This window comes from Argentina silus (genome assembly GCF_951799395.1).
Source record: "Argentina silus genome assembly, chromosome: 11".
Lineage (NCBI taxonomy): Eukaryota > Metazoa > Chordata > Actinopteri > Argentiniformes > Argentinidae > Argentina > Argentina silus.
Genome location: NC_139665.1, coordinates 1,271,507 through 1,286,309, shown reverse-complemented (window position 1 = coordinate 1,286,309; position 14,803 = coordinate 1,271,507). Strand labels below are relative to the sequence as shown.

The following is a 14,803-nucleotide window of genomic DNA, read 5'->3' as shown; positions in this document are numbered from 1 at the left end:
CTACCTATGTCACCAACTTGTCTCTACATACTAGTTTCCAAAAAAAAAAAGAAAAAAGGAAATTAGTTGGAAAGAAACTTGTTGTTTTGTTGAATAGTCATAACTGGTTCGAGGCTGAATAGTTCTGTCCCACTTTAACCATGGTGACGTTTTAAATAGCGGCAGATTCGGGGTGTTATCATTATATCACATGCTTGTTTACCAGTAAAATATCATTTATTGGTACAAATATACAAATATAGGAATATTGACAACTTTGATATTTAAAGGCTTTTGTCACAAAATAATAAAACTGCATTATAACAAAGAAAAACTCAATAGAATGAGTCAGAAAATGGTCAGAATACATTTTGACAATAAACGATTATATTAAGTAGGCCACAGAAAGCCATCACCAAGCACGTTTATATGCATTTAACATAAAGACTATATTGTATTATTCCTTTCCTCAATAAGGTTCAATAAATGTTGTGACCACAACCCCATACATATGCCTACTAAAAACATCAACATCAAAATCAATTTCAATGTGTTAAAGAGGAAACCTGGGATTCAAACATCATTTTTTTGACTTTTTATATTAATGACATATATAATATAACTTAGAAATGCCCCATCCCTCAGCTGTTTACCAAAAAGAGTTTTGGGGTGGCTGGTTTGAATCCCAGATTGCCCTGACCTTGATCACTACATTTTTACACAACCACACCATGTATACGAGACTTGGAAACACAGCAGTGCTTATTGGTTCATTGAATAGACAGAATAGACCTTTACTGGGACACCGCTGGCTAAAGAGATGGATGCTGTTAAGGTCTAAAGGAAGAGAAATGCAATCTGAAAACACGACGACTGATCATCCAGATAGTCAAATCACATTAGTTTACTGGAACATGGGAAGTACCCTTTCCAGAAGGAACACCAGCAGCCATCATTGGATTTCAGAACTATAAAAACCAGATGCTTCCATTTGGATCACTTTTATTGGTACGAAAAATCAATTTGAACTCTTCCTCCACAACGCTTTCAACAAAGTGTCCTTTTTATGACAGTATTATGAGGATGAGTGTACAGGCGGCGTCGTCTCAGTGGGAAACACGTTAATGGTGATGCGTGTGCTGGTCATGTGTGTGCTGGAGGAGTGGTCAGGTAACAACCTCAGTTTACCTTCGATGCCCCCAGGGCCAGCTGAGGTCATCACTGCAGTAAACACGACTACGATCAACAACCAGGCCCTCTTCATCATCCTCTTCATCATCCTCTTAATCATCCTCTTCCTGCACTGTCACATTGTGTAGCGTGGCTGACCTGATATCCAGTAGTTAGGGTTAGCCTAACCCTAACCCTAACCCTAACACTAACACTAACCCTAACCCTCAGTGCTTGGCTTTGTTCATCTAAAACGCACATTCTCAGTGCAACAACATACAGTAGCTGTTCCGCTGTCCCAAGACATTTCCAGACACAGCTTTTGATTGAATCTGACCGTACTGCTATGTCTCGTCTTTTTTATTTTTTTATTTATTTTTTTGTCCATCAGCTTCTTTTGTTCTGTGCTCCGTTTCTCTACGCTGAGAGGTCATCGGCCGTGTGGTCCGGCTCCTGCTCCTGCTCCTGCTCCTGCTCCTGCTCCTGCTCCCGGCACGTGTCTGGGTCTGGGTTCCCATCCCTCTCTCTGTGGAGATCTGCATCACGTCCTCCAGGTCTTTGGCAATGGGCTGTCTCTGGCGAAGGTCTCACTGTAACAAAACACAGCTGTGTTTGAGGTAATAACACAATGGTTCTGAGAGGTAAACTACTCATGTGACTGGCACAGCTGTAGTCACGACTCTCACCATGCCGAAGCTGGAATACCAACTAACAGAACCCAGGCGACATCGTCATGGATATCAGATGTCCCAATGTGGTTTAAAAGGGGAAATCTGGGTTTGATTCCTGCTGGGACCGTATATACTGAAATGTACATACTCACTGCAATGTAAGTCGCTTTGGATAAAAGCGTCAGCTAAATGGCATATATATATATACATATATTAATTTCAATATAGCCATTGATTCTTGAAGAAAATAACTTATAAATGCCTCATGAGCCTGCAGTAGTTTAACTGTCTCCCATCAGAACCCACAATGTAGACTTGTTTTACTCTGTAATTGTAACTGTAAACACTGATTAGCTAGTTAAATAGCTAAAACTATCATTTTCATCTCTAACCGAAACCCTTTCATCCATAGCTCCGGCTACAAATTTGAGTGGTTACATTTCTTCAGCCCCATCAAAAGTGGCGGGGAGTTGTTTGAATCAGATCGTCCCTTTAAAGCCAGATTTGTCTGCTTACACTAAAGAAATATGAGTTCTGGCAGAGTGGAAATCTCCTTTAAGACTCCACTAACGACACTGAATCTAAACTGTTCCATCTAAACTGTTCCATCTGTTCCGTGTTTGTTTTTCAAACTACTGCATGTTATGAAAAAAGCCCAGCCACAACCGCCTAAAAAAGTACGACGTGCAAAACATCATGAGAGATGACACAAGGTGCAAATAAGCTGAATCCAATAAGATGATTGGTCTAACCAGGTGAGGGGAGGGACTTAGTGCGTTCTCGATCGCCCTCTTCCTGTTTAGAGCTGCTGGAGCTCTTCAGGGAGTTCCACTGTCTCCCGGCAACAGCTGCCCTGTCTGACCCGCAGTCAAAGTCAAATGGACTGGTGTCTCCTGTGAGCTCTGAGTGAGGGAGAGGGAGAGGGAGAGAGAGAGAGAGAGGGAGGGGGGAAGAGAGAGAGGGAGAGGTGGAGGGAGAGGAGAAGGGGGGGGCAGAGAGAGAGAGAGAGACAGAGAGAGAGGGAGGGAGAGGTGGAGGGAGAGGAGAAGGGGGGGGCAGAGAGAGAGAGAGAGACAGAGAGAGAGATAGAGAGAGAGAGAGAGAGAGAGAGAGAGAGAGGAAAAGAGAGAGGGAGAGAGAGAGAGGAAGAGGGAGAGGGAGAGAGAGAGAGGAAGAGGGAGAGGGAGAGAGACAGCACTTTAAGCACTTTTACAGACTTTATTTTCTGGAAGAGAATAGGATCATGATATGGTCCAAATATCACCATCATGGATCAGAAGGAACACAGGCCCAAACCTCCTGCTGGCTGGTGTAGTGGTATCAGGAGACACTCACCTTCCATGGGCGTCGCCCCCCCTACCCCAGCTGTGGGGCTACCTTGCCCCTCCCTCTCGTAGTCAGACGGGACCCTCCTCTGGCGCGGGGGGGGGAGCGGCCCTTTGGGGGAGGAGTTACCAACAGAACAGTCAGGTACGTCCTCTGAGGGTAGAAGAGAGGGCGGTTATGGTGACAGGTAACGTTACCTCACACGTTTACCTATTTAAAGTAACATTACAAATGAGCCCGACTTCCAATTTCTGCCTCCACTGGTATCAATGAAGTAGAATCACCCATATGCGTACCAGGGCTGTGGCTGGTGCTGGTGCGAGGACTCGGGGGTCCCAGGGGGGGGTTGGTGATCTGGGGTGGCGGGGGTCTGGGGGTGACACTGGGGGGTTTGGTGATCTGGGGTGGCGGGGGTCTGGGGGTGACACTGGGGGGTTTGGACCTGGGGGCTGCCTCAGGTTTGGCCTCGTCTGAGTCTCCTGCACTGGTCTGGTTCTCTGGCTCTGCTCAGGAAAAACACCAGACGAGAGACAGAAACCGTTTAGAGACAGGATGAACAGAGCCTGAATAGAGCTCTCAAATGCTCCACCGCGTACTGTGACGAAACAAACAACGTCTCCATCCGACAAGAATCTCCGTCCAGCCTACCCTGACTTAAAACCGCAACCCTCCCCCTGATCCTTGTGTACACAACGAACAGAACACTGAATATAGAATGACTAACTCACCTTGTTCACCGTCTGTCTTCTCTGGAGAGGAAGACTCAGACTGTACAAAAAAAATACATACACCAGTATCACTCACATCCTCCCTGAAACACAGTCACCCAGGCATTTCCAGACACAGGTTTTGATTGAATGTGACCCTACTGTAGGTCCGATCATGTTGTGCTTTGTCCCTAGGCTTCTCATGCTCCGCCCCTAACCCACTGGAATTATGTTGTCATCATTGCCCGCAAAAACATGTTTTTGTATGCCAGTTATGACTCGTGTCCTTCCTGCTTAACTGAGAGACATTATTGTGTTTTTCACAAACACGGTTCATTTAAGGTACAGGAGTGTGACAGAGATCAGCCTAAACCGAACTGAGACATGGATGTTCCGTTTACAGCCAGTAGATGGAGCTAGACCCCTCTACACAGTTAAAAACAAGTAGGCTGGTGGAGGCTGATGCCATTCCTTTTTCCATTCAATGCATTACAGTGAGCTTGTCCTCCGATTTCTACCTCCACCAGCCTCCTATGACCTAAAGAATGACTAGGAACTGAAAGATCATGTTCAAATTAAAATGTGCGTCATCTCTGTTAATTGGAAGCATCAAGGACCGAACCCATTTCCATGGAAGTATTATGTGGTGTTCAATTGCCTCACTCGATAAACATCAATACAGTCACTTTAAAGCCTCTTTAAAGGAAGCCGCCCGGTCTAAGGTATGGTGCCTGAAAGGCAGAACAGCTTGTTTGGTTTACCAACCTTCTGGGCGGCCAGTTTCTCCTGCATGGCTCTCATCTCTGCCATAAGGTCCATCCCCATTATGGGGACCCCAAAATGGCGCCCACCATGCACTTCTGGGTGCGGCTCCTCTGGGGGTTCAGGGGTCGGCTCCTCTGAGCGGTCGGAGGAGAATTCAGAGGGGTCTCGACATGGAGCCTTGGGGGGCTCCGGTTCTGTGGTGGGATTTCTGGCGATCTCCTCTGTGACTGCAGGGCCACAGGCAGGGGCACAGGGAGAGATGGAAGCCGCACCATGGCTCTTCTCTGACCTGGAGGAACGGGACTTGATGAGGTTGAGGAAGCCGCTCTTCCTGGATTCCCTCTTCTTGTCCCCTCCCTCCGGGGGGTTGGAGGTGCCTCGCAGCGTGGGAAGCCTGGAGAAGTTGAAAAACGTTTTTACAATTTTGTAACGCTTACACTTTACACTTTACGCTATTGCCATTGATTTGCTATTACTATTGTTATTATATGTTGTTATTATTATGACATTGCTACTAATTGATGTTGAGGAGTTGCTCACCCTGAAGCATTTCATGACCTGGTATCCTGTATATTGTGTACCATATAAAATTTGATGTGGTAATTTGATTTGAGGTTGTACTACACATGTATTGTTAGCATAATGAAAGTATACGATACATCCTATTCACTTATTTTTTTTAATATGATTGAAATGTCCTGTGGGAAGTTGTAGCCCTCACTTGAAGCCGAGTTTGGTGACTTTTTTGGAGAAGAATTCATCTACGCCCTCATCCACTTTTCCCATGAGGCCGTTGGGCTCCAATTCCTGTAACGGAGTGCTGCTGATCATTTCCCGCTGAAAACAAAAACATGTAAATGAAACCACAAGAAGTAGTGCAATGAAGAGAAAGAGAGAGGGGGGAAGAAAAGAGAGAGAGAGATGGAGAGAGAGGAAGGGAAACAAGAAAAGAGATAGAGAGTGTGTGGGGTTTTCTTACCGGAGCCCGGCTGGGTTTGGTCCTCTTGTTTGGTTTGGGGCGGAGTTTGGTGTGGTGCTCCAGCTTTCGGACCTCGACAGTGGGCAGCTCCCCAAAGTACGTCGGCTTCTTGTCCAATGGGGGAGGAGGGGGCGGGTCCTCCACGTGAATCGGCACTTCCTGGAGGGCCTTGTCCAGGTCAAACTCCATCTCTGATTGGACAAGACAGAGGCCGCATCATTTCAAAGGCCTATGACGGTTTGAGCGGACAGCCATCAAACAACACAACAAAACCTCTTTAACATGTCAACACTGTTACAGTACATACTGAATCAAACAGACCTAATATTAACTATACCGTATTTCTACTGAGACACTCACCGAAGGCCACAGACACAGGCCGGAGCATTCTGCAGAGAATGCTTTTCCTCTTGGTCTTCAGTGTCATCTGTAGACCACGAAGAGTTAACATCTAAATGACTAACCTCACAATAATAATGGATTCATGTGAGCAATATATGACTCCTTCTAGCAGGGTGGGAGGGTGTGTGTGTGTGTGTGTGTGTGGGCCAGGTCTCACCCCACAGGTGTCCATCTCCTCCAGCCTCTCCTCCTGGCTCTGCGGCTGTTCCTGCCCCTGTTCCTGCCCCTGTTCCTGCCCCTGCTCCTGCCCTTGTTCCTGGGCCTCGGGCTGCAGGACCGACTCATCCAGCACCTCCGTCTCCTGGGGCTCCGGGTGGAGCTGGGGCTGCCCTTTCCTGCTCAGGTGCTCTCCCTGAGGTGTGTGTGTGCGTGTGTGTGGGGGGGGGGGGCGGGGGGCGGGAGGAGAGTGTGTGTGTGAGAGAGAGAGACAGAGACACATGCAGAGACAAACACACGCACGCACGCACGCACGCACGCACGCACACAGACTATGAAAGGGTATCCAGTACTGACCAGAGTGTGTTGTGAGCGGGACAGGGACTCCAGGATCTCGTCCACAATGCGGTCAGAGAGGAACGAAGCCATACTGAGCTTCACCTCGCTGTGGGACACAGAACGACAACATGTGCCTCACAAACTCACCAACTGCCAAACAGTTCCGGGTACACTAACCATGAGAGTGCCAAGTGTTTTATGTGGTGTTTACTGAAACTAAGCTACAAAATGAAAACCTTCTCCTCTATTTGCAACATAATTAAGTCTTTCTACTCGTCTGCCATATTGAGAGTATTATCCCAGAAATCTGTGGACAGAAAGAAAGACTTCTACCATTCCATTCTACTGCTATTAATCATATGGTGGTGGCAACGGAGGCTGGTAGAGGTAGAAATCGGAGGACGGGCTCATTGTAATGCACGGAATGGAATGAGGAATGGCATCAAACATGACGTAACCCTAACCCTATCAAACACTCATTCCATTCCATGCATTACAATGAGCCCTGTCCTCCGATTCCTACCTCCACCAGCCTCCCACTGGAGGATGGTGATCACCTGATCTTGTTGATGATGTCGACGCCCGACTGCTCCAGGAGGGTGGAGGTGATGAAGCTGGGGGGGACAGCCATCCTGCCGGCGCTGGCCTTCATCAGCTCCTGACGCAGGCTGCTCCTCCTCTTCATCACGTGGGGACAGAGGCCCTCAGCCGTGTCCACCATGGACCGTAGCAACGTCTGGACCGGAGAAAGTGTGTGTGGAGAGTAGACAGAGTGTGTACAGGGGAGAGAGGGGCGGGCAAGAGATTATTAAAGAAGAATAAATAACTGATACCGTTCCTCATTCCGTTCCATTCGCATTACAATGAGCCCGTCCTCCGATTTCTACCTCCACCAGCCTCCCCTGCTGTGCCTACCTGAAGCTGTTCATCCACAACCCGGGCCACCTCCACAGCCATGGACTCCAGCTTGTCCTGGATGGGGCCCACACAGCTCCCCCCTGCGCCCCCCCCGGCGCCCCCCCGGGACAAGCCCCTCAGGTGGTACAGGTTGGGCAGCAGCTGGATATGGCAGCAGACAAAACAAACAAAAGAAGAGAAAGAGAAATAAAAAAGAAAGGTTTTATTTTTCCTCTTTGTTATAAACATTTTAAGTGAACAGGATTGCTTATTGAGAGAGGCATGTTTCTCCTCTGCTTAATTAACCACATAAAACAGTGTTCATAAAACAGTGTTCTGGAATTCTTTGGCAGTTGGTGTGTGAATAGCTTCATGTTGGATATCCAGGTTCTACAGAATCCAGGTTCTACAGTGTTTAATGTTCCTATGTTCTACTAGTCCTGAGAAAACAAGATATGAGGTTGTCAGCTGACTGTTTTGGAGTTGCGGGCATCCTTGATGAGGTTCTCCGCCAAGCGCATGTCCTCCTGGACGGCCTCGGTCTCCGTGTACCTCAGAGAATTCAGGTGGTCCTGCACCTTCACACAGATCCTGTCTACCATCTGGAGGGTCATTTAAAGGTCAGGAGAGAGGTCAGAGGTCAGAGGTCACTGGGAGGTGTCAAGTAACGAGGTCACAACTTGTTAAAGATTGCAAGAGAGAGGGGTTAGAAATGGATGGATGGATAGCTACAGTAAGTGAAAGAACATACAGTAGGATGGATGGATAGATGAAAGGAAGTAAGATGGATGGATGGATGAGAGAAAGTAAGAAGGATGGCTGGATGGATGGATGGATGGATGGATGGATGTGTGTTGACGGAGGTCTACCTGTTGCGTGGTTGTGGTGACGATGCCCTGCTGGAGGCGGTAAGCTTGTTCTTGGAGGTATTTCCGAGTCTCATGGTTCCTTAGAAGGCACTGCTCCATCTGCAGAAGAACTCATCTCCATGGTTTACCAAACACTACATGATTACAGACAGCCTGGGTATATGTCCTTCACCACATCTGTGTTCAACTCTACATTGTGCAAGACAGTGTGACTGCCAACGGCCCCTGGTCTGCGCATTGATTATTTTATCTTCTGGTGACTGTTGGATAGATGATTCACTTACTTAAACAAATGTATTTGTTGTAAGTCGCTTTGGATAAAGGCGTCTGCTAAATGCCATAAATGTAAATGTAAATGACAAAGCTGAAACAGACTGGTACCCATGCAGGGGAGGCTGGTGGAGGTAGAAATTGGAGGATAGGCTCATTGTAATGCATGCAATGGAATGAAATGAGGAAAGGTATTACATTGAGCCTGTCCTTTGATGTCTACCTCCACCAGCCTCCCCTGACTGGTGCCCTTGGTAGTACTGGATACACAGCAATGGTGGCACAAAATACCTAACTGGCACCAGATAGATGTATGACCCAATCAACCATCACAACAACTTCTTATTGCTCTACCAGGACGACCTCGGCCCAGGCCTGAACTCTGACCTTCAGCAGCGCCTCCTCCGTCTTCTCAGGGCTGGCCTTGAGGGCCTGGGCAGCGTCCACGATGGGGATGGGCATGAAGCGGATGGTGTAGTTCCTGAAGGGAGGGGAGGACAGGATCAAACCAGCTCAAACCAGATCAAACCAGCTCAAACCAGATCAAACCAGTTCCAGATTACACAAAACGTGGCCGACCGACAGAGGACCGAGTCCCAGAGTCAACAGATTAGAACAGATTAGAACAGATTAGAACAGAACACCTACTTCTCTAGAGCAGTCACCACATCCTGAAGGCCTTGAGGGCTGATATTGTTTTTGTCCCAGACAACATCCCTGAACAAACAACAAACAACATCAAAAACAATAAAGAACAGACAATAAAGAACAAAACCATACAGTAGATATGATAGATCCATATATACTATAATTATTGTCTTTGTAAAATTGTTTTATTGGCTTATTAACTTTATTCATTCTATTGTTGCTGTTGTTGATGTTGAGAGCTGCTCTCGTACAACATGAACTGCCAGAGCCCAGAGCGTCATGTCATGTTGCAATGCAAGCAAGTTCTCTGATCCTGAAATACATGGACACAGTAATCAACTCTGTCTTGCCAAGTAAGGTGTCCGTTTGACCTTTGACCCCCACGGTGACCTCCTGACCTGAGCTTGGTGTTGATCTGCAGGGCCTTGGCCAGCATCTTGGCCCCCATGTCCCCCATGCTGTTACCACTGATGTCCACACTGGTCAGGCTGGTGTTGCTGCCCAGGGCGCCCAGCACAATGGAGAGATCCCCCTTCAGCTTGGAGTCGGCCAGGGAGAGGGAGGTCAGGGGCTACAGCAGGGGCAGAGAGGTCAGTGTCATAGGACAGGGTGGGCTGGTGGAGGTAGAAATCGGATATGGATCGGATCTGATATGCAATGCTTTATGACATGATATGATACTTTTATTGTCCATTCACGCAGCTTGAGGCCACATTTCGAAGAAACCTTTTTTGAGAAAAGCACCACATTTTACACAGATCAAGGGCAGGTCTTAGGGAACATTTTTAGCTCCAGGGCCATGGCAGATTTCCTCTTACATCCCCCCCCGGCGGCCATTTTCAAAATGGTCGCTGATATCGCTTCATTCTGAATGGCTTGCAGCCACGCCACCACATGTGTGATGAACCACAATAAGCGGTTGTGACACGTTGTGTGACACGTCTGTCACCATAACAACAGGCTCACCGACTCCTCCTCCTGTATCATGTGCACCAGGTTGTCCAGGACTTGAGACAGGTTCCTGTGCGGGGAGGACAGAGACACTCAACGTTGGGATCCATACACACAGGGGAATATCAGTTATGCTTCATTGATTGATCCCTATCCAGAGGCACTGTTGGGCCCTACTTGGACTTGATGTTGTTGAAGTTCTTGCCCAGAGCAAGGTGGCGGATGGAGCGGTTCTTGGCCAGCCACACCAAGAGCGTGTTCAGGTCAGAATCCAGACCTGAAAACAACATGAGTAAAATGTTCCATTCAAAATCCCACTGTGTGGCAACCCTGGAGGCAACCTGGGTTGTTACAAATGAAAGGATGTGAAAGTAGAGGTTTGTCTCATCAGTGGAAATGGTGTCTGATAACAGTGATGATTATTTGACTGTTGGTGACATCTGTAAATACCAGGGGAGGCTGGTGGAGGTAGACATCAGAGGACAGGCTCATTGTCATGCATGGAATAGAATAAGGAACGGTATCAAACATTTCTCATTCCATCCAATGCATTACAATGAGCCCGTCCTCAGATTTCTACCTCCACCAGCCTCCCCTGGTGTTCTACCTCCACCAGCCTCCCCTGGTGTTCTACCTCCACCAGCCTCCCTTGGTACAATACATCTCTCGACACCTCGTCTCACCGTTGTCTGAGATGTCCAGACTGCAGATGTTGGGGATCTCAGCGATGCAGCCCTCCAGAATCTGAGATCCTCCAGATCTGAGCTGCAGCCAGAGAGACACCACAATAACAAGTTCAAGTAAATTTTTCATGGTAATCAGGGTTTCCTAGGGTAATTCTGCTTCCATGGCTTCCAACACAGAACAAAAACACATAACAAACATCTGGGGCCAAATCACCTCAAATTAACTCTTTGTCTCGGTTGAGGTGATTTGGCCATGAATGTTGGCACTTGGTTTTCTCAATCAGCCCAAGGACAGCCCAAACAACACATTTCTGGAAACACTCCTCCTCAACGTGACCTCAGACCACTGTTGAGTCATAAAACAAGTCAAGGCAGTTGGTTCAGTCTCCTACCTCACAGCTGCTCAGATCCAACGACACTTCGCTCAGATTGGGATTGCAGCCCAGGCCTAGTAACAGAGCCCTGGGGGGAGAAACTCACTCAGTAACAGAGCCCTGATGGGGGAGAAACTCACTCAGTAACAGAGCCCTGGGGGGAGAAACTCACTCAGTAACAGAGCCCTGATGGGGGAGAAACTCACTCAGTAACAGAGCCCTGGGGGGAGAAACTCACTCAGACCAACCGACTTGCTGCCAATTCAGTTAACTCACCAATTGCCAAAGAAACACAAAGAATGTACGTGGTGTTTACCTAGCGACAATACTTTGGCTACAAGATGAAGCACTATAAACTATGGGTATGACATACAACATTTGCATAAAGACATCTGCTAAATGCCATAAAGCATTCATCCATCATTGCTACAAGATCGCTTTTACAAGGCATTAAACAGGAGAAAATAATTTGGAACACATGTTCGACCTCATAAGAATATTAAAAAGACCACATTCTGTATTGATTTCTCGTTTCTCCATCGGTGCCTTGAATGAACCCTACTGTCTGCGTCATGACCGTAGTTGTGGGCAGAGACAGGCTTACTTGAGGGCCTCCAGAGGGAGCTTGGTCCCTGACAGCTTGACACTGCTCACGGCCAGGGCGCTGCCGAAGAACTGCTTGAAGGAGGGAGGGACGTCTTTACCTCTCCTGTGGACGAGGGGAAGCAGCAGAGCTTTACATCTACATGACACTAAAATCATTTAGTCTACGGTTTATTCAAAGCGGTTTATCCACAGCCTACAAAATGTATTGGTTTTTTTGTTCTATTTTGTAAAATTGTAAATTTGTTATTGCTATTTTGTTAATATTTTGCTATAAATTTCTTGTCAATATTTGCTATTGTTTTTTATGTCCCATGCACCAACCTCACCAAGTCAATTTCCTGTATGTGCAAATATAAATATAAATACTTGGCCAAATAAAATAATTCTGATTCTGATTCTTACAATAAGTACGTGTCTAAAGTAAGTGAATCAACTTTACATCATCGTCAGTAAAACCTTTGGTAAGAACAAGTGCCATCAGCAGTCAGTTTGCTAAATGGATTGATTGCATAGCTAATAAAACCTTGTTTGTTTGTCTGGCTTACCTGTGGGAGAACACACACTTTGACATGTTGAGGACAGAGAGGTGCTTGAGACAGCCTCTCAACAGGGAGGCACACACCTGGGAACAGGAGGACAGAGACTCAGAACAACTCCAGCCTCGGGTTGAACCACCTCCACAATCATCATCACAACTACAACTCTGTAGAGGCAGGAATCAGAGGACGGACTCATTGTAAATCATGGAATGGAGTGAGGAATGGTATCAAAACACGCCATTCCTCATTCCATTCCATGCATCACAATCAGCCAGTCCTCAATCTTATTTCCACCTCCACCAGCCTCCCCTGGTGTTCTACCTCCACCAGCCTCCCCTGGTGTTCTACCTCCACAAGCCTCCCCTGGTGTGTTTAACAGTTTAGCCAGTGTCAATGAGGGCCAGCTCACCAGGTCTAGAGAGCAGTCGCTGTTAGACAGATCCAGGGTGACAAGGCAGTTCGGCTGGCCCAGGAAGGTGTACAGGTTCTAGGAGGTACAGTCAGTGACGATAGTAGATGTTACCCACACATGTTTGATACCATTCCTTATTCCATTCAATGCATTACAATTTGACCCCGATTTGATATCAGGGGACCCCACATGGGGTTAGGGAACTGCTGTACTGGATCCGTACCGGAAGGTCGTCGCCTCGGAGGGAGTTCCCGCTGAGGTCCAGGTGTGTGAGGGAGGAGGGGACGGCAGGGTTGGCACTCAGAGCCTGGGCCAGGCAGTTCACCCCTGGAACACATGGGCAGGAAGTTAAGAGGATAGGACATGCGGGTTGGTAGGAAGTGACCCATCAAGATCGGCTAGGAAAGTGCCTGTAAACCCAATAGGAGTAGTCTGTCTGCACGGGCGTGGTGGAACCGTGAGACGGTCATCTCACTCCTGAGCTGTCGAATTGCTAGCTTTTAGATAGCGCAGCTGGTTAACATCGGGCATTTGAGGAGACAGGTCACGCAAGTCAGAGGTCTCAGGTTCCAGACTCGGTTGGAGTAACTCGAATTCCGGGGCGACTGTTAGCAACAACTTGACGTCTGTTTCAACATGGCCCAGGCTGAAGGAGTCGGGACCTCAGAGAACTCAAGCTCTACCTCCAACTGACATTATCTCACCTGCAACTGACATTATCTCACCCCCAACTGACATTATCTCACCCCCAACTGACATTATCTCACCAAACCTATGTTTAAACTGGCATAGCAGACACTGCTAGATAGCTGAGGGAAGATTAGTTCAACCATTTTTATGACCACCTCTGACACACTTCTAGCAATTTCCATTCACAAAAAAATGGCCTTGTCTGCTTCACTGTTACGTTCCATTGAAAGCCGCTAGCTTATTCGCGAGCAGAAATGTGGATGAAAAAGAAGTGGTCTATCTAGCTCCTCTATTAAAGGTCTACTTGATTTAAGTCATCTAGTGCCGAGGGTGACTTTATTCACCAGAAATGCATCAATTACGATGCTCCATTTTGTAGCCAATCATAGTGTTGTTGCTAGGTAAACACCACATAGAACACTTGGAAGTCTAGGTGGTGAGTGTTCCGGAACTCTTTGGCAGTTGGTGGGTTAAACTACCAAGTCTTCCTTCCACAGAGACAGGCATAGAAACACAGTGGGGGTGGCAACAACGCGTGAAATTCCCCTGAATTTCCCCTAGGGATAAATAAAGTTTCTATCTATCTATCTATCTATCTATCTATCTATCTATCTATCTATCTATCTATCTATCTATCTATCTGAACTAAACGGAGCCTGAATTGACACAGCAGGTCTTTCAGTTACCTTTAGATGATATAGATGTCCTGGAGAGGTTCAAATGCTTGAGTCCCATCGGCAGTTTGGCTAGCTGTACACTGAGAGCAGAAACACCTATGGACACAACACACACAACTCCATAGGGACACAACACACACAACACACACAACTCCATAGGGACACAACACACACAACTCCATAGGGACACAACACACACAACTCCATAGGGACACAACACACACAACTCCATAGGGACACAACTCCATAGGGACACAACTCCACACAATCCTGAGCTTAGAAATCTGGGTAGCACTGTAGCTTTGAGTATGTATATTAAGGGACATTGCCAATATAGGACATTTCCAGAGATACAATTCTAGTACAACAATGCAATATACCGTACACGTTACAAGGGAGGCTGGTGGAGGTAGAAATCGGAGGACGGGCTCATTGTAATGCATGGAATGGAATTAAGGAATGGTATCAAACACACATACTCATTCCATTCCATACATTACAAAGAGCCTGTCCTCCAATTTCTACCTCCACCAGCCTCCTTTGTAATGAACATGTCCCCAGGTTTGCAGTGCGGGGGGGTTGTCTGTACCCTTGTCCTCCAGGGAGTTGCTGGCCAGGTTGAGGGTGTGGAGGGAGGAGGCCGGGTTGAGGGAGAGGGTGCTCGCTAACTTCTGAGCAAAATCGCTGCAA

At 47.3% G+C, this 14,803-nt stretch overlaps 1 protein-coding gene across 1 annotated transcript in view; it reads right to left on the bottom strand.

The window, feature by feature from the left end:
• Positions 1-194: 194 nt before the first annotated feature.
• carmil1 (capping protein regulator and myosin 1 linker 1) overlaps positions 195-14,803 on the bottom strand; it is a 28,033-nt gene continuing 13,424 nt past the window's right edge. The window contains exons 11-38 of the mRNA XM_083680745.1: positions 14,703-14,797; positions 14,123-14,209; positions 12,970-13,073; positions 12,744-12,821; positions 12,341-12,417; positions 11,794-11,898; positions 11,208-11,277; positions 10,813-10,894; positions 10,307-10,406; positions 10,145-10,199; positions 9,577-9,749; positions 9,179-9,247; positions 8,918-9,011; positions 8,261-8,359; positions 7,865-7,993; positions 7,410-7,553; positions 7,052-7,230; positions 6,513-6,600; positions 6,157-6,351; positions 5,958-6,024; positions 5,598-5,788; positions 5,340-5,455; positions 4,619-5,012; positions 3,875-3,914; positions 3,443-3,649; positions 3,156-3,299; positions 2,573-2,722; positions 195-1,739 (exon numbers count right to left, since the gene is read on the bottom strand). Of these exons, the coding sequence (XP_083536871.1) occupies positions 1,567-1,739; positions 2,573-2,722; positions 3,156-3,299; positions 3,443-3,649; positions 3,875-3,914; positions 4,619-5,012; positions 5,340-5,455; positions 5,598-5,788; positions 5,958-6,024; positions 6,157-6,351; positions 6,513-6,600; positions 7,052-7,230; positions 7,410-7,553; positions 7,865-7,993; positions 8,261-8,359; positions 8,918-9,011; positions 9,179-9,247; positions 9,577-9,749; positions 10,145-10,199; positions 10,307-10,406; positions 10,813-10,894; positions 11,208-11,277; positions 11,794-11,898; positions 12,341-12,417; positions 12,744-12,821; positions 12,970-13,073; positions 14,123-14,209; positions 14,703-14,797 (3,505 nt within the window). The 3' untranslated portion in view covers positions 195-1,566. The remainder of the gene's footprint in view (positions 1,740-2,572; positions 2,723-3,155; positions 3,300-3,442; positions 3,650-3,874; positions 3,915-4,618; positions 5,013-5,339; positions 5,456-5,597; positions 5,789-5,957; positions 6,025-6,156; positions 6,352-6,512; positions 6,601-7,051; positions 7,231-7,409; positions 7,554-7,864; positions 7,994-8,260; positions 8,360-8,917; positions 9,012-9,178; positions 9,248-9,576; positions 9,750-10,144; positions 10,200-10,306; positions 10,407-10,812; positions 10,895-11,207; positions 11,278-11,793; positions 11,899-12,340; positions 12,418-12,743; positions 12,822-12,969; positions 13,074-14,122; positions 14,210-14,702; positions 14,798-14,803) is intronic.